Below are 18,240 nucleotides of genomic sequence, written 5' to 3' on the forward strand. Positions count from 1 at the left end.
ACAGACAGGCTCAGAGAGGCCCGGTGGCATTTCCCCTAGACCCAGGCCACCCCTATGCGTGGGTTCCTTCAGCCTGACCATCACTATGTCCTTAATGTGCTGGGTCTTGCTACCACTGCTGTTTTCAGTTAAACTCTCTTGGGTGCTAAAGTTATGGAGGCACCTGAAATCAGCAGTTCCAGGTTTGAGAAAGAGGAAGCAAAAGATATGAGATCCCAGTTCTCGCATAGGCTGGAATCTGGTGGGATAGGAGTTGCAAACCCATGCTGCTGTCCTTTGTTACCTGTAGGGGGATTGGTTTGAGGACCCCTGAAGGACCAAAATCTGAGGATGCTTAAGGCCCTGATATAAAATGACAGAATATTTTCATATAACTTATGCATATCCTCCCATATATTTAAATCATCTCTAGATCACTTATAACTAATAAAATAAAAATGCTATGTAAATAGCTGCTATACCGTATTGTGTTTTTAAACATATCATTTTGTTGTTGTTGAATTGTTATTTTTTGTTGTTTTCTTTTTTTTTTCCAAATATTTTCAATCCTCAATTGATTGAATCCACAGATTTGGAGGGCCAGTTGTGTCTTTCTGGCTTAAAAGTCTCTATAGAAAAACACCATGGAAGAATTGTAAATAGGCAAATCATCATACAAAAGCAGACATGGCCTATTTCAGATAGAACATTGTGACTCTAGGAGGCAGGGAGATCTCCTTTTTTTCTCCTGGAAAGTCCCTGCTTTGGTTAATACCGTGAATTTGCAGAAAAAGAAAACTGAGTACAGAAGGGTTGATGATTGAAGCCCACATCTTCAAATGCTTTAAAAGTTAAGTCAGATAATCTTTACACTGATGTGAAAGGGGGAGAAAATACATTTGACCCCTTGCTTCAAACAAAAATCTTCCCATCTGGTTTTTAATTAGAAAGCAGTTGTTTTGCTTTTGCAACACTTTTTAACCTCTGCCATTGTAGGTACAAGCCTGCAAACCATATTTTCATTGATTAAAAAACAAAATTAAAAATAAATGTTGAAAGAAACAATATTTTTCTTTTTAAGGAAAAAAGATAGCAAGCAGCAATTTTTTTGGAGGGGTCAGGCACTTAAAAGGCATCTATGGGAAGCCATCATGGCTGTGGCCTACAGTTTATTTTGTCTTGAAAAAGTCAGAGGTCTTTTTAACTATGCTGACCTGTGAACCTACACATTGATCATCCCGATCCAAGACTGTAAGCAAATACTGCCCTCTTGTGCATCAAATAGTTCTGGAGTCGGCATGGAGATGATTTCCACCCCACCGCCCTGTGGACAGCTTGCGATTGTACAGCTGGGTCTCCAGGGCCGGGAGATGTGTCAGGAAGAGGATGACACACATCTGTTACCAGAGTGCTTGCTAAAGTGTCCCCAGATTGCCTTATGAGATAGATTTCAAGATAAGAGGAAGAGGGAAAGATTCAGCTGAAGAAATCAGACCAAACATAACTGACTCTTATCTTTCCTAGAAAATATTCATTCCTCGAAAAGAAACTTTATTGGTTGCCATAACAAGTTTTCTTATTATGTACTTTTAAAAACTTTTAGAAACTATTAACGAACCTACAAAAATGACTAAGTAGTACTTCTTTTTATCTAGGAAATCTTTGCCAGGAAAAGAGATTCTATTTGATTCTAGAGGGAAAAAAAGCAGGGAGTTGGGGGGATGCCAGGTTGCTGTTTCTCAGACAAATCCTCGAAAGTTGGCAACATGCCCTTCTTTCTGAGAGTCCCCAAGCTGGGGGTGTTACTGAAAGTATTATTTCCTCTAACCTGTGGACAAGGTTCTGTCACCAGAAGACCAAACTGGCATCTTAAGAAAGTTTTTTTTTTTTTTTTTGAGACGGAGTCTCACTCTGCCACCAGGCTGGAGTGCAGTCTCATGCCTCAGCCTTCCAAGTAGCTGGGATTACAGGCGCTCACCACCACGCATGGCTAATTTTTGTAGTTTTAGTAGAGACGGGGTTTCGTCATGTTGGCTAGGCTGGTCTCGAACTCCTGACTTCAGGTGATCTGCCCACCTCCATCTCCCAAAGTGCTGAGATTACAGGCATGAGCTACCATGCCCAGCCTCAAGAAAGCTTTAAAGGATGCAAACTACTGTTCCCTTGTTTAAGAATTTGAGAAAATCAACAGCAGAAAAACATGCATGCAAGTCTGAGGCTAGGCCATACCTGCTCAGCAGGAACCTTGAGTGGTGGGGGGAGGGGGTGGTGAGGAGCTGGTCTTCCCTACAGTGAGTGTCCAGTTCTGGTTCTGAGGTACACAAATCATCCCAACACCTGCACCCACACCTTCACACCTCCAGGCACAGATCAAGACTGACCAAGTCCCATGCCAAACTTGTTTCTGGAGGAAAAAAAAGGCAAAATATGCCACCTGCCCCACCGCCACGCATTGCCTTCAACCCAAGAGGCAGCCCCGCAGGAAAGGGGATGGAGGAAAGCATGTAGGGCCTATGCTCTGTGAGGTTATGCAGGGAAAGGAGCACTGACCAGGAGTGTGAGGAGGTGTCAGGGGAATTTTATTTACAATTCTATGATGTTAGATACTTAGTATCTCTGATGTCCAGTTCTTGAGTTAGTGGTTCAGGAATGTGTCCTTAACCTCCACGTGGCCTTCAAGTCATAAGCAGCCTGTGGGCCAACATTTAATGATCAAACACAATCACAGAGTTGTGAAAAATGTCTAATTTACTTTCTGCCAGGTTTGCCTGCCAACCCTGATTCCACATCAGCAGCCCATCCCTATACCATGGAAAGAAGGGGTTACAGTACCAGAAACAAGACAAAGGACAGATGAAGGCCAACAGGATAGCCATGCTGAGACCAGACATCTCCAGAAGGCTGGCCTGCCTTCTGTCTCACTCTGTCCTATTTCAGAAAGATAGGACATGCCATGCTTATCTTTCAGCAAAATTGGGACTTCCAGAGAGTCCAGATATATACATCTGTCCAAATATACCTGCAACACCAGGTCTGCTGGGTGAAAACCAGCTAATACCCTCTCACTTGTAGCTAGCCCCAGTAGACCTCCAGTCTCAGGACCCTCATGTGTGCTATGCCTTTGGTCTGGAACACCTCCCAACATTCCAGGGGAGGGTTCTTGTGCCATAGTTTAGCTCCAACTTTATTGCTTCAGAAAGGCCTTCCCTGGCCTCCAAACTAAAGTAGATGCCCTACATCCATTAGTCCCTATCTGGGTATCCTGTCTTGTCCTGCTTAGCACTTACATAATTTATAATTCTGCACGTTTTGTTTCTTCTGTACCATCTGCCTCCCCCACAAGACAGGAAGCTACATGAAAGCAGGAGCCACTTCTGCTTTGCTGACCACTGGAAACTCAACCCCTGGCAAGCAGTAGTTGCTCGGGGTTTGTTGAATGAATTAATGTCATGATCCACCTTTCCTTCTATACCGTCTGAGCTTAAGGAGTAAGGTCGCCTAGCCAAATCTTCAGGACACTAAGAATCCTGGGAAAATAAATCAAAGAAAGCCACATAACCAAGCCAGGTGTTCAAACAGCTCTCAACCTGTCGCAAAGAGTAAGTGACAGAACCAGCAAGGAGCTTCCTGGGGAGGTACCAGAGGGCCTCCCCTCTTAGGGTCCAGTCTCAAACACTGCACACCCATGACAACAGCCTTGAAGCCCCAGGGGGCCTATGACTGTGACATTTCACATTTATGGGTGTCTTGGGCTTCCTGTGAGAAGACACAAGAAGAACTAAACGGTGAAACTGGCTAGCTGATGGAGGTGAGTGACCTGGTCTGCAGAGGGACACTCACTCAGAAAGTCTCAGGCCAGCACCAGGACAGCAGCAGAGTAAATCTCTACTATCTTGCCTCAGAGAGCCTTCCTCTCTCTCCCCAGAAAGTTTCTTACCACGCAAGCACTTGGTAATGGTATATGGACCCCAGGTTCACCTCTGGCCTCCCAGGTTCCTAGCAACCTGGCAATCCAGGAATTTTACATTCAGGAGGAACTCTGGACCCAGAACCTGGTGATCAGAGACAGTGACCTCTTTTCATCATGTAGTCAACAAACCCTGGGCAAAGCTGTGGCCTCCCACTGGACAGCTGGCACACCCCTGTGCCTCTGGAGGGCCTCTTCTCCCTTCACCCTGACAGACTATTTGCGGAACAATTACTGGCATCAGCCACAGGCTTGCATTACGCTCATTTCCCCATCCCCAAGCTCTGGGGCAAGTTTAAAAGTGCTCGTCCTGTCTCAGAATCAGGTCTGAATTAATACCCTTCCTCAAAAGAACTCCAGTAGCAAAGTGAAAACAGACGCCCTAGACAATGCCCTTTGAAAAGCCCCAGCAGGGACGACTGGTGACAATGCAGCCCTGGCTCGAAAAGAAACCCTAAGGTTAAAGGTTCACAGAGGCAGAAGAATTACCAAAGTACAAGTTTGTTCAAATTTCCTCCGGCAGATTTAAACAACCAGGGTCAAGCTGAAGATTGCCGGCAAAAACCTATGAGACAACTGAGGCCCTTTGAACTGCATAGAGAAAGGAAAATATACGATCTGGGAGGGATCTATGTTATAGCTTTTAAAAATGTTCTTGAAAGGGTCACCCCTGTTAACTCAAAATCAGAAGGATGTTTGAGAACTGCTTCTCTAAAACAACAGGGCCGCTGGGCCCTCACTGTGTGCGGTGAGCTGCACTGAGGTCGCCGTGTTCCCGGCATTAGTGTGCTGACCCTCTGTGGGCCATGAAATTAACCATCAGCACGGCAGAAATCTGCTATGAGTTAAACTACTTTGCTACGCAAAGTGGCCTGAAAATGAAATATGAGGATTGAATTTCCATTGAAAGATTAACTTGTCTAACCTCAAGGCAGGTTTCCTCCACTGTTGAACTCTATTTGGCCAGTTGTTTAAAGCACCATAAGAGCATGGGTAATTGGTGCAGGCAGTGGGAAATGACCTCTTCATTAATTCATTCATTCCGATATGCATGCACCAAATATTTACTCTGTGCCAAGGCCTGTCCTGGGCCCTTGGACATAGAATTGAATGGTAACAGGCCCCTACCCTCAAATGGATCAAGTCCAGTGGAAAACATAATCCAGTAAACAGAAAAGGGCATAAGATGAGGAGAAAATGAGATCATAGGGGTATGTGTAGGATGTTACGGGCCCTCAAATGAGGGTGACCTTATCTAGACTGAGAACGGTGGACAATGATTCTTCCCAGAAAAGTGCACATAGCCAGAATATGCAGCATGAGAGAGCACGGTCTGTCTGTCCAGAGACCTGCAAGTGGTTCATTCAGCCTGGAGTCCTGAGATCTCAACCCCTCAGGAGGGGCCTCGTCAGCCAGCTAAGAAGTTCAGCCTTTATGCCAGCAGAGAGCAAACAAAGCCTTCTACACAGGGAAGTAGTTTTTAAACACTCTTCTATCCCTATACCTTCTGCAGGGGGTGGAATCAAGGAGACTATGTGAGGGAATGCTGTACTCATCCCGCCAGGAGCTAGCAGAAGCCTGTCTTCAGGTCACAGCTGCGGTGACGGAAAATGCCAGGGCAGAGAGCAAGCAGGAGGGAGAAGGCGTGATGATGGATCCAGAGGCAGGTGAAGGAGGAGGACACACTGAGGAGCATTTCAAGGGCCACACCTTGGGAGAGTGGAGGTGTCCTTCACTAGGAAGGTGATGAAGCTGAGAGGGTGGAATCTGAGGGCCCGTGGTAGTCATCCCAGGCCAGGATGTCTCAGGAAGGTGACAGTTCTTATAACCAAATGACATGTAGGGGACAGCTCAAATCCAAATCTACAATAGGGACACAGAACCCAGCCGTTCCTCAGTCCATCCAGCCCTGCACTGTCAAATACAGCAGCCACTAGCCACCTGTGCCTATTTAAATTTAAATAAATTAAAATTAAATAAAACTAAAATTTCAGTCTTTAGTTACACTAGCCACAGTGCAAGTGCTCCAACAGCCATGAGATTCACGGCTGCCATGTTGGACTGTGCCACTGTAGAACATTCCTATCATCACAGAAAGTTCTGCTGGAAAGTACTGATCAAGCCACTGCAGACATTTTTTCAGACACTGTTTTTCGCAGCTGAAGTGTCTGTCAGCCCTCTCTGCAAGGGCTGGATGCTGATGGGAAACATGGTGTGCTGCAAGCACCTCAGGGCTCCCTTCCAGTCTTCCTGTGGTCTACTTGTCTGTGAGGTCAGGCAGCAAGTGCTAAAGAAATGGAATCCTTCTTATGTAAAGTCTTTCCTCTCTAGAGCGTAAGTTCTGAAGATCATTTCTGAATGTGCCCTGGATCATCTTTTTAGAACACAGAGAATGCTAAGAACACACACCCGAGGGCCTTTACTGTTCATGGCGAAAGATCCTGAAACTCACCTGGAAATGACCACAAATAGGGCAATTTTTCCCTCAAGTGTCACACCGTCATGTATCTGGGAAGACTGAGCTCTAGTGCCAATGTCAAATGACCAAGGACAAGCCACTGACCCTCCGGAGTTCTAAGTAACCCAAATAAATCTATGGTAAACGATGTAGCCACAAGGCCAAGCAAGGCAAGTTCCTGCTGCCAGACAGGTCAATGCTAACAAATTTCAAGCACTAATTTTAAAAGAAAAAAGTCAGGTTTATCTTTAAGCAGCACCTGTGCATGGCACCAAATAAATATCCTCAGGAAGTAGGTTAGAGACAAAGGAAATTATTTTAGTCTTCCTGAAGGCCTCAAGACAAGAGAGGAATCATCACAACACAAGAGATATGGAAAGAGGGAAAGTCAACTTCTCTCTCAACAGCAAAAGTTGTTTTTTCTCCTGCCAAGAGAGGATCACCCACATTAACTAAGTCCTCCCTACCCACCCAACAAAGGCCACTTCAAAGCAGCAGGAGCCTAATCACACAGCACAAGAAAATAAAAGACCCAATTAACAAAAGACAAAAACTCAAATAATCCAGGGGAGAATAGAAGCAGAAATCTCTATTTTTGACAATTTGATTTATATATAAAGTACTCCTCAGGAGCCACAATTTTCTATGGAAGCAGGCATGTGCTAAGGTCTGAGAGCAGCTCCTGGGTAAAGCCAGGGCCTCTGAAACCAGAGCCTGGCACTGGCTACTTGTGTGCCCTGCAGCAAACTGCCTACTGCTCAGAGCCTCAATTCTAGTAGCTGAGCAATGTAGATGGAAATGCCTCCCTCGGAGACTGGTTGGGAGGATGCAGCAAGAGCCACGGGTCTAGAACAGTGTCCAGCAGACAGCAAGCGTTCTTCAAAAGTCCATTCTTTCCTCTCCCTCCGAGAGGCAGAACTATCCCTTGGCCACTGCTCAGCACTGCCACGTCTGCAACCCCAGAGCCCCATTTTCCCTGCTGATGGTGTCCGCCTTGCCTGCCTGAGGTGTCCTTCCTCTTCTCCCTTGGCCAGCTGGGCCAGAAAGCTGAAGCTGGAATGAGGAGAGGAATGCCAGGCCCTAGGACCACTTGTCACAGCCCTCTCCTCAGACTCACAGGGGAGCTCACTAAAAGCTGCCAGAAGGATCTCCCAGCTTAAAAACCTACCAGTCTTCCTCCCAGAAGAGACTCTCCCAGCTTCTGAGATCTGGTCCTGGCCACCCTCTGGAAGCTTGGCCTGACACCCCACTCACACTCCAGCCCTCCCTTTCTCTCTGGGTCCTTGTTTACTCTGAGTCCTCTAGCTGGAATGCCTCCCATCTTCTAAAATGTAAAATCTCAACCATCCTTCACAATTCCCACAAGCCAGTTGGACTGGCCTGTGACCCAGTCAACCTGGCCTCACCTCCTTTCACGCCCGCTGTGTGCAAGTGCCAGCCACCCTGACCACTCCCCTTCTTTAGCCAGGGCTGCTCCCACGCCTCTGGACTCTGCTAAGGCTGCTCCCCGGATCTCTCAGTCTGGAAATCCACAAGTCATCCTTCCAGGCCCAGCCGTGTGTCTCCTCCAGCAGGATTCCCTATCTGCCACACCAGGCAGGTACTCACATCTCTGTGCCCATCTTGATCAAGGCCCTTACCACTCCGCATCTTAAACTGATTGCGGGCACTGCCTGGCTTCCTCCTCCCTACTCGGGACTGTGAGCCCCTTGAAGACAGGCACGACTGTGTATCTGCCCTCACGTCCAAAACAAAGCCAAGCAACATGTATGTGCAGAATCTCTGAGTGAGTAGAGAAAAACAGCAAATGCAGCTCCGTCTGGTCCTTTCCCACCATACAAGCTGCCAAAAGCCCTTAAAACAAGGCCTACCAGCCCAAATGTCTCCATGGGCCAGGGACATCAGAGAAAGAAGCAGCAGCCTGAGGAGCACATGCCACACACCATACACGTAAGATGGCAAATTGTACGTTATATGTACTTTACCACAAGTAGAAATCAATAGAAATAGGTTTTTTTACAAAAAAAAAAATGCAGTACTGGTTTACACTACAACGTGAATGAACTTTAAAAGCATATGCTCACTTTGGGAGGCTGAGGCAGGAGGACAAAAGAATGACAGAAAGGGGAATATGTCTTAGGGCTTAATTTATGGGTTGCTTCCTGGGATGCCTGCCCAAATCCTATTCCAACCTGGATGGAATGATTCCGAAGAAAAACCCAAGAGACATGCTGATAGAAAACAAAGGGGATGCTCAGTGAAAAGTTTAAAAGCAATTAATTTTAAATGATTACAGCTTTACCAAAAGCTGTGACTATGATTTCCTTCTGACTTTGATTATAACCTTCCAGCAAAATATTTGCCTCAAGAAGGCAGAGTCTTTGCATTATTTTCTATTCCTAGCATGACTACAAAAATATTCTTTGATTTAACATTTGATATGTTTTGTTCTCAAGGGCAAGCCCCATAAGAAGAAAAATGTACCCCAACAGAATGAAATATGACTACCTGCTTCCATTTTTCTTTCCTGTTGGTTCCTGCTCAAATATTCTGCATTAATTTAAACTCAAGGCTGTCTCTCTGATGTTGTGGTACTCCCACACTGCCACCCAAGCTAAAGCAAATTCACCCACTGTCCAGCGCCAAGGGAAAGTGCTGCAGACAAAGCTCAACTTGAGTCTCCTGGAGACAGTTAAAGGCACTCCAGCGTATGGAGAGATCAGGTGGGGTCAGAGAGCGATAAGGTACCAGGTAAAACAAGAAAACTTGTACTTGAATAGTGGTACACTTTAGTGCTGACTGAGGCAGGCTTCCTATTGAACTTAAGAGTCTTTGAAGCAAACGAAGGCAAGCAACTCCAGTGTCAGCCTCAGCTTTAGTTGGTGGTAGAGGATGTTGAAGAAGCAGTACTGGAGAGTAGAATCTTCTAGTTATGGTGTGTACCTTTCAGTGAAGAAGAGAAAGAAACAGCTCTCACTGGATGGGCACAAAGAGACAGGGAACTAAGGCCTGACAGATACTAGGAACTAAAGAAGTAAAGCTGAAGGAAGCATTTCCACTTAGAACTCCTTCAAATATGCCTCAGTATTTTAGGACAAACATACATAATTACCACAATTTCACAAAATATATTCCTACACAGATTCTCATGGAAAGACTAGGGGTAAAGAAAACCAAAAGTGACCTTTGGTTTGTTTGCTTTTGCATTAGAGTAACACCCAAATTCCTCAAGGACACCAAGGCCTACCTGGCCAAGCCCCCAGGATGTTATTTCTGCCTGGAGCAGGTTGCTTGCCTGGAGCAAGATATGTGCAGATGCTTAATGGGTATCACAAAAAAATCTGGTTGAAATTCATTCACACACATGAACCCCTTGTTTCATTTATGAGTCCAGAGAGGGCATCTGCAGAAAGAATGAAGGGCACACACCTCAATAAAATAGATAAAAGGAGAAGAGCCTTCTCTACATGGGCACCAAGAACACAGAAAGCTGGAAAAACAGAAAAGGCAAAGTAGCTTAAGTTTTACAAAGAATGTTCTCCCCAGGCTGCAGAGACAAAAATCTCATAGGCTCTTGGATGTTTCTCTCCAAGGAGAGTAACCTGAGTCAGACTTAGAAGTCTTTTGCAGCCCTCCTCAGCTCTGGGCAGGGAGGGCTCAGAGAGGGTCAGAGACACACAGGAGACACTGCTAAAATGGTGTGTACAGAAGGCAAGAGGTCCAGGCGACAAGTTGCAGTGCTGTTCATTAACAACCGAAACAAAAGACTGGGAGACAATACACTGTTAATCCTCGCAGCCACCAGAGGACTATAAATTGCCAAGCCAAGATACCAGCATTTTTCAGCCCTCCTCTGTCCTGCCAGAGTTAGATTGAGGATGAGTCTAAGTCCCTCACCCCCACCCAAGTCTTTAAAACATACATTACTGAATCTTTTTGAAGTTGTAACCCTGAAAGATTTATACTCTTAAATGGATTCAAGAAAAATACTGCTCTGAACCACTACAGGGGGCTGGAATGGACGGGTACACTTTTTCATTCGCACTGAGAATGCCAGCGTATGGGCTGTGCAGTCAGATCAATGTGGGTTCAAACCTAGTTCTGACACTTATTAACTGGGTTCCCTGACCTCTGAGCCATGGTTTCTTTCATCTGTAAAATGGGAATATCAACTATTACCTCCCAGGAATCATGTGAAAATTAAACAAACAAATCAAAAAAACAGCATACGGACAAGCACTAAATAATGGTAAGTACTATTATCACTGTTAACCCCACAGCACCACTTAGTTTTATCTGTGGCCACATGGATCAAGGGAGATAAACCCCAATTTTCTCTAAGATAGGATTTGTGTGTGTGTGTGTGTGTGTGTGTGTGCGTGCGTGCATGCACACAGTAGAATTAGAGCCAGCTTTAATTTAAGATACATTAAACTTCAGAGATATCATCACAGAACTCAGACAACTGTTAAAATTTCCTTCTCCTGGAGATAACATATTCCACAGGGGGGTCTAAGTCTTTCACAGTAGCAAGGAACTCTTAACAAGAGCCCAATCTCCCAGGGATGCCAGGTGCAGGTGCAGCAAGAGAAAATCACACCTGCTGCCAGTGGGAATCCCTGCCCAAAAATCCTGCAACTTTCTATCAAAAGCTTAGCCCAGTCATGTCACACACCTGCTTTAACAGGCTTCCAAAGAGCTCCAGGACCCTGAGGAAAAATCTACACTAAGGGCCATTCTCTAGGGTCTGGCCCTGCCAACCCTTCTAGCTTCATCTTTAGCACACCTCCCACACACCACGCCGATTTCCAGCCATGCCTAAATGCTGGCAGTCATCTCTGATGTTGAGACACAATGGCATGTTTAAGGCTCAGAGCCTTGCCCTCGCCTAGGGAAGGTCTCCTTTTCCCATTTGCACCCTATACTCCACCCCCCAACAAAGTGAGTTACTCCTGCTTTTGCCCTTGTGCAAAGAACTCCAGAAGATCACTTTGTACACAGCAGTGTCCTCTCCTGGGTTCTGCTGTAAGCTCCTAAAGGGAGGGACAAAGAACCAACCTGCATAATTCACTACAGGCCAGGCCCTAAGCTAGTTGCCTTCTGTCCACTAACCCACAAAGAAGGTTCTCTGCTCACTAAAACTGACTAGCCCAAGAGCTGGTACACAGGCTTCATTCATCCAGAACTTACTGAATACCTATCCTATGCCAGGCTCTGGCCCAAACACTGAGAACACTGGTGAATGAGACAGATAAGGTTCCTGCTCTGGTCTCATGGAGCTCACATTCTAGCAGAGGACAGACACTCGACAAGTAAACACATGAAGAACATCAGGTAGTGAAAAGGGCTGCTGGAGCAATGAAACAGGGACATGAGAAAGTATGAGGGGGTGAGGGTTGAAGAGACAACTTTAGATAGGTGGGGCAGGAGAGGCCGCTAAGGAGGTGCCATTCAAGCAGAGACTTAAGGAGCCAGACATACCAAACAGAGGCATCAACAGGTGCAAATATCCTATGGGAAGCAGCCGCTGGGCCCACTGGAGGAAGAGAAATGAGGCCAGTGTGACTGAAGGTCAGAAGGGGGAGGAGTCGTTGATGGGATCCTTGATGGGATTGGAGGAAAGCAGAGCCAGACCATTGTCCTATCGGCCATAAAGAGGCTGGATTTTACTCCAAGCACAATGAGAACTCACTGGAAAGTCTTGTCAAGTGTAGGGTTGACATGATCTGATGAACACTTGTAAAAGGAGAGCAATGCCCACTGTGCAGAGAATGAATCAGAGGGAGCAGAATAAGCAGGCAGGGGGCAGAACTGTAGAAGTCCAGGTGCCATAAGCCAGGATGGCCTTGGGGGTCATTTCAAGAAGGCAAAGATGCCCACGAGTTTGTGGACCATGAAGTGAACTGAAGGTATTAGCCAGATCCAGGTTAGGGGTGGCAGAGTTAGGTTCCAACACCAGTCCAAGGCACTTTGCTTGGGTTTCCTCATCTGAGAAGTAAGGCTAACTAACACTCCCATCACGCAAGGTGGTTGCATAGATGCAAGTTCCTGGCAACAGGCCTGGGCCAGAGCAGGCACTCAATGGGGAACACTTTCCCTTTACAAGAAAAAATTAGTTTTTTCTCAATTCCCTGAAAAGGAAGGTGGACCTCTGATCTATTCAAGGAAGAATGGTAGCAGCCTTGGTCTCAGCATTCCATTGCACTCAGGCCACATTTTAAGAAGATAAATCTCCCTATTCCGGAGATGAGACAAAAGATGAGCAACAATGTACATACAAAAATAAGTTCTTCTTCTACAGTTTTAGTCTAAAAAAAAAAACTTGCCAAATTCTTTGGGGAATTACAATTGGTTATATAGGACCAGGCAAATGCTGAAACTTTTTGCAATATGAAGTTTCCCTATAATTGAAGCACACCTCAAAGATATTGTGCATTCAGTTCCAGACCACTGCAGCACAGTGAATATCACAATAAAGCAAATCAAATTTTTTGGTTTCCCAATAATGTATAAAAGTTATGTTTACATGACATTTCATCAATTAAGTATGCAATAGCAGTATGTCTCAAAAAGCAATAAACATTCCTTAATTTTAAAATACTTCATTGCTAAAAAATGCTAATGATTACTGAATCTTCAGCAAGTCATAATCTTTTCGCTGGTGGAGGGTCTTGCCTCAATGTTGATGGTTGCTGACTGATCAGGGTGGTAGTTGAAGAAGACTGGGGTGACTGTGGCAATTTACTGAAATAAGACAATGAAGTTTGCCACAACAGTTGACTCTTCCTTTTATAAAAATTTATCTGTAGCATGTGAAGCTGTTTGATAGCATTTTACTCACAGAATTGCTCTCAAAACTGGAGTCAGTCCTCTCAAATCTTGCCACTGCTTTATCAACTAAGTTTACATAATATTCTAAATCCTTTGTTGTCATTTCAACAATGTTTACAGCATCTTCACCAGTAGATTCCATCTCAAGAAACCACTTTCTTTGCTCATGCACAAGAAGCAACTCCTCATCCACTCAAGATTGATCATGAGATCTCAGCAATTCAGTCACATCCTCAGGCACCACTTCTCATTCTAACTCTCTTGCTATTTCCACCACATTTGCAGTGACTTGCTCCACTGAAGTCTTGAACCCCTCAGTTCAAGACTTAAGGGTTGGAATTCCATAAGGGTTGGAATCAACTTCTTCCAAATTATTGTTAATGTTGATATTTTTACCTCCTCCCATGAATCACAAATGTTCTTTATGGCATCTAGAATGATAAATCCTTTCCAGAAGGTTTTCAATTTACTTTGTCCAGATCCATCAGAGGAATCACTATCTAGAGCAGTTATGGCCTTATAAAATATATTTCTTAAATAATAAGACCTGAAAGTCAAAATTACTCCTTGACCCATACACTGCAGAATGGATGTTGTGTTAGCAAGCATGATAACAAATTAATCTCTTTGTATATCTCCATCAGAGCCATTAGGTGACCAGGTGCATTATCAACAATCAGTAATATTTTGAAAGGAGTCTTTTTTCTAAGCAGTAGGTCTCAACAGTGGGCTTAAAATATTCAGTAAACCATGCTATAAACAGGTGCTGTCATCCAGGCTGTGCTGTGCCATTTCAAGAGCACAGGCTGAGTAAATTCAGCATAATTCTTAAGGGCCCTAGGATTTTTGGAATGGTCAGTGAGCAACGGCTTCAGCTGCATTAGCCCCTAACAAGAGTCAGCCTGTCCTTTGAAGCTTTGTACCCAATCACTGACTTCTCTGTAGCTATGAAAGTCCTACATACCATCTTCTCCATATAAGGCTGTTGCACCTACAGTGAAAATCTGTTTAGTACTCACCCTCATCAATGATCTTAGCTAGATCTCCTGGATAACTTGCTGCAGCTCCTCTATCAGCACTTGTTGCTTCATCTTATACATTTTTTGTTGCTTCATCTTATACATTTATGTTCTGGAGATGGCCTCTTTCCTCAAACCTCATGAACCAACCTCCGTTAGCTTCAAATTTTTCTTCTGCAGCTTTCTTACCTCCCTCAGCCTTCACAGAATTGAAGAGTTAGGGCCTTGCTCTGGATTAGGCTTCAACTTAAGGGAATGTGGTAGCTGGTTTGTTTTTCTATCCAGACCACTAAAACTTTCTTTATAAAAGCAATAGAGCTGTCTTGCTTTCTTATCATCTGTGTGTTCACTACAGTAGCACTTTTAATTTCCTTCAGGAACCTTTCTTTTGCATCCAAACTTGGCTGTTTGGTGTAACAGGCCTTGCTTTCAGCCTATCTCAGCCTTCAACATTGCGTTCGTCACTAAGCTTAAATCACTTCTAACTTTTTATTTAAAGTGAGAGACTTGCAACTCTTCCTTTCCCTTGAACACATAAAGGCTATTAACTGGATGAATTTTAATATTGTTGTGTCTCAGGGAATAGGGAGGCCTGAGGAGAGAGAGACAGACAGGGGAAAAGCCAGGAGATAGAGCAGTCAGAACACACACAACATTTATTAGGTTTGCTGCCTTACATAAGCATTGTTTGTCGCACTTCAAAATTATAATAGTAACATCAAAGATCACTGATCCCAGATCACCATTAACAGATAACATGTATTTGAAATCAAGTGAAATGTCTGGTGCTTAATATTTGATGAAAAGTTTGAAATATTGTTAAGAATAACCCAAACGTGGCATAGAGACACAAAGTGAGCACATGCTGTTGGACGGGTTGCCTTGAACCTTCGATTTGTAAAAAACCACTATCTGCAAAGTACAATCAAGTGAAGCACAATAACATGAGGTATGCACGTATGTTGGAAGGGGATGGGGAAACTATAGGGTAACCTGGGGAAGCATGCAAAGTACTCCAGCTTTGGAGTCAGGCAGACCTGGACTGTTTCACTAACCAGCTGCCTCCCTAAGTCCCAATTTTCTCAACTGTTAAATGGTAACCACCACGCTCCTTGCAGGGTTTGCCTGGTAAGTAGCAAATACACAAGAAAAGTCGAGCCAATAAATAGTTGTGTGGTTACCACTATCTTCCAGTTGAAGCAAGGTCCAGAATTAGGTTCAAAGGTCATACAGCTAAGGAAGAAAGCTAGGCTTCAAGCCCAGTTTTGTCTGACTCCAAAAGTATGTCCTTCACCACTCATCTACCCTATTTACTAGAAAACACTAAAAACTTGCCATCTCATTTTTTAACCTCTGCCTTCCACCTCCAGTCTGGACTGGCTCAGAGTCCATATCCTAAAATGTATTTTGATGTGACCAAACAGAATTCAGTTATAAGGGGATGGGGAGGAATGGGTAGAGAATTGTGTGCCCCTTAATATTCACCTGACCGAAACATGGATTGAGGAGAAGACTTTAGATACTGTGACCCTGGGCAAGTCCCTTTACTTCTTCAAACTTCTATTTCCTCTACTGTAAAATGGGGAAATGATCTCAGACTGCCTGTAACATGAAACAGTTGGGAGGTAACAAAGACGAAGTACTATACTTAATAAGCTCATCATTATAGCTGGGACCCAGAATGCCCAGTGACCAATGAGGCCATCTGCCACCAAGCCAATTACCACCTGCCCGATACATATTCCCATGTGTAGCATACAGAATATTGCTGGAAGGAAACACAAGGAAATGGGAATAGAAAGGTAATCGGGCACTGGGGTCAGCAGTAAAAAGTATACTTCTTTAGCTATATACCCTTTTATACCACGTGTTTATATTATCGTATCTTTTTTTCTAAAAATATGTTTAAAGTTCTATCCATATATTTAAGTGGAGTTAATGGGCTTGGAAAAATCATCCACAAAGGTCTAATAATGGTCTTTTCAGCCAGGCGCAGTGGCTCATGCCTGTAATCCCAACACTTGGGAGGCCAAGACAGGTGCATCACGAGGTCGAGATCAAGACCATCCTGGCCAACATGGCGAAACCCCATCTCTACTAAAAATACAAAAACTAGCCAGGCATGGTGGCACACACCTGTAGTCTCAGCTACTCGGGAGGCTGAGGAAGGAGAATCACTTGAACCTGAGAAGCAGAGGTTGCAGTGAGCCGACATCACACCACTGCACTCCAGCCTGGTAATAGAGCGAGATTCCATCTCAGAAAAAAAAAAAAAAAATTGTAGTCTTTTCATTTGCAGAGATGGAAGGGGTGCAGAATTTAGGACACAGGAGTGGGTAAGGGAATGTTTGCCTTATTTGTGATGTTCTATTTATTCACAAGTGGCATATATTCATGTATTACATGCATAATTAAAAATTAAGGGTACCTCTTTGGAGGGCATTTTGGCAGTACCCACCACGACCAAAAACACACATGCCCCTTGCCCCAGCCAGTTAGTTCTATTACCCTACATATATACGAACATACCAAAGACTTCTGTTCTAGAATATTCACTGCAACATGGTTTGCAAATACTGGAAACAACATAAACGTCCATCATTAAAAGATTAGTTTAGAAAATGTTGGTACAGGCCGGGCGTGGTGGCTCATGCCCGTAATCCCAGCACTTTGGGAGGCCAAGGTGGACGGATCATGAAGTCAGGAGTCCATCTGACCAACCTGACCATCATGGTGAAACCCGTCTCTACTAAAAATACAAAAAAATTAGCCGGGCGTGGTGGCGGGCACGTGTAATCCCAGCTACTCAGGAGGCTGAGGCAGGAGAATCGCTTGAACCCAGGAGGCAGAAGTTGCAGTGAGCCAAAATCGTGCCACTGCACTCCAGGCTGGGCGACAGAATGAGACTGTCTCCAAAAAAAAAAAAAAAAAGAAAAAGAAAATGTTGGTACAAATGTGCAATGGAATCCTATGTGAGCTTTAAAAAGAATGACGTAGCTTTATGTGTACAGATATGGGGCACTCTCCAGACACAGTGTTGAGTGAAATCGTGTCTAGAAGGAAGATGGAAAGAGGGATTTATACATATACAGAGATGTGCTTGTATTGACATGGAGCCTTTCTGAAATGATATACAAAAACTGGTAGCAGCGGTTGGCTCTAGGAATGGTAATCAGGAGATCAAAGGACAGGTGAATGGAGGCAGCCTTTGTATGCATACCCTTTTTGTAGCTTTTGAGTTTTCTTATTTTGAGTTTTCTTTACTTGACCATGTATGATAAACACATTTGGTAGGAATTTTTTGATTTTTTTTTTTTTTTTTAAGGAAAGCACCTTGCAGCTCGGTAGTGCTGGATGGGAAAAGCTTCCATATCAGCTGGCCTTGAGTTCGAATCTCAAAGCCTCCGCTCGCTTGCTGCGGGGCCCTGGGCAAGTCACGTCCGCCTCTTGGGGCCTCAGGGGCCCCACCAATGAGGTGGGGCGATTTCCCTTCCCGGCATAGGCTCGAGCGAATTCGGACACGGAGCCCGGCCGCTCCGCCCGCGTCCCTGAGCCCGGCTCCCGCCCCGGCCCGCGCTCACCGCCGATGATGGTCCGGATGAGGGAGGCGTGCCCGGGGCAGTCGACCAGCGTGACCTGAAGCAGTGGCTCGCCGGCCTCGGGCTCGGCCTCGGGCGCTGCCTGGAACTCGGGCAAAGACGACCGCAGGCGCGCGGGCAGCGGCACCGAGAAGCAGGAGAAGCCCAGGTCTAGCGTGATGCCGCGCTCACGGCTCTGCGGCTGCTTGTCAAAGGCGGCAGTGGAGGCTGTGGTGCTTAGCGCCCGCGCCAGCGCCGTCTTGCCGCTGTCGATGTGGCCCAGCACGCCCACGTTCACGTTAACTCGCCGCCCTGCCATGCTGCCGCCGCCGCCGCAGCCGCCTCGGACACCCGCCCGGCCCGCCCCTCACCTCCCTCGGTAGTCGCCGCGGTCCGGCCCGTTAAGTT

The 18,240-nt window shown here is 45.3% G+C and overlaps 2 protein-coding genes across 5 annotated transcripts in view; one reads left to right on the plus strand and one right to left on the minus strand.

Moving 5' to 3' along the window:
- Nucleotides 1-18,220, minus strand: part of EEFSEC (eukaryotic elongation factor, selenocysteine-tRNA specific) — a 276,656-nt gene extending 258,436 nt beyond the window's left edge. For all 4 annotated transcript variants that reach the window (XM_050781694.1, XM_050781695.1, XM_050781693.1 and 1 more), the window contains exon 1: nt 17,836-18,220. In XM_050781694.1, coding sequence (XP_050637651.1) covers nt 17,836-18,151 — 316 coding nt within the window. In that variant the 5' untranslated portion in view covers nt 18,152-18,220. The remainder of the gene's footprint in view (nt 1-17,835) is intronic.
- RUVBL1 (RuvB like AAA ATPase 1) overlaps nt 1-18,240 on the plus strand; it is a 257,142-nt gene that overhangs the window by 158,551 nt on the left and 80,351 nt on the right. The gene's annotated exons all lie outside the window — the stretch shown is intronic.

This window comes from Macaca thibetana, chromosome 2, assembly GCF_024542745.1.
Source record: "Macaca thibetana thibetana isolate TM-01 chromosome 2, ASM2454274v1, whole genome shotgun sequence".
Lineage (NCBI taxonomy): Eukaryota > Metazoa > Chordata > Mammalia > Primates > Cercopithecidae > Macaca > Macaca thibetana.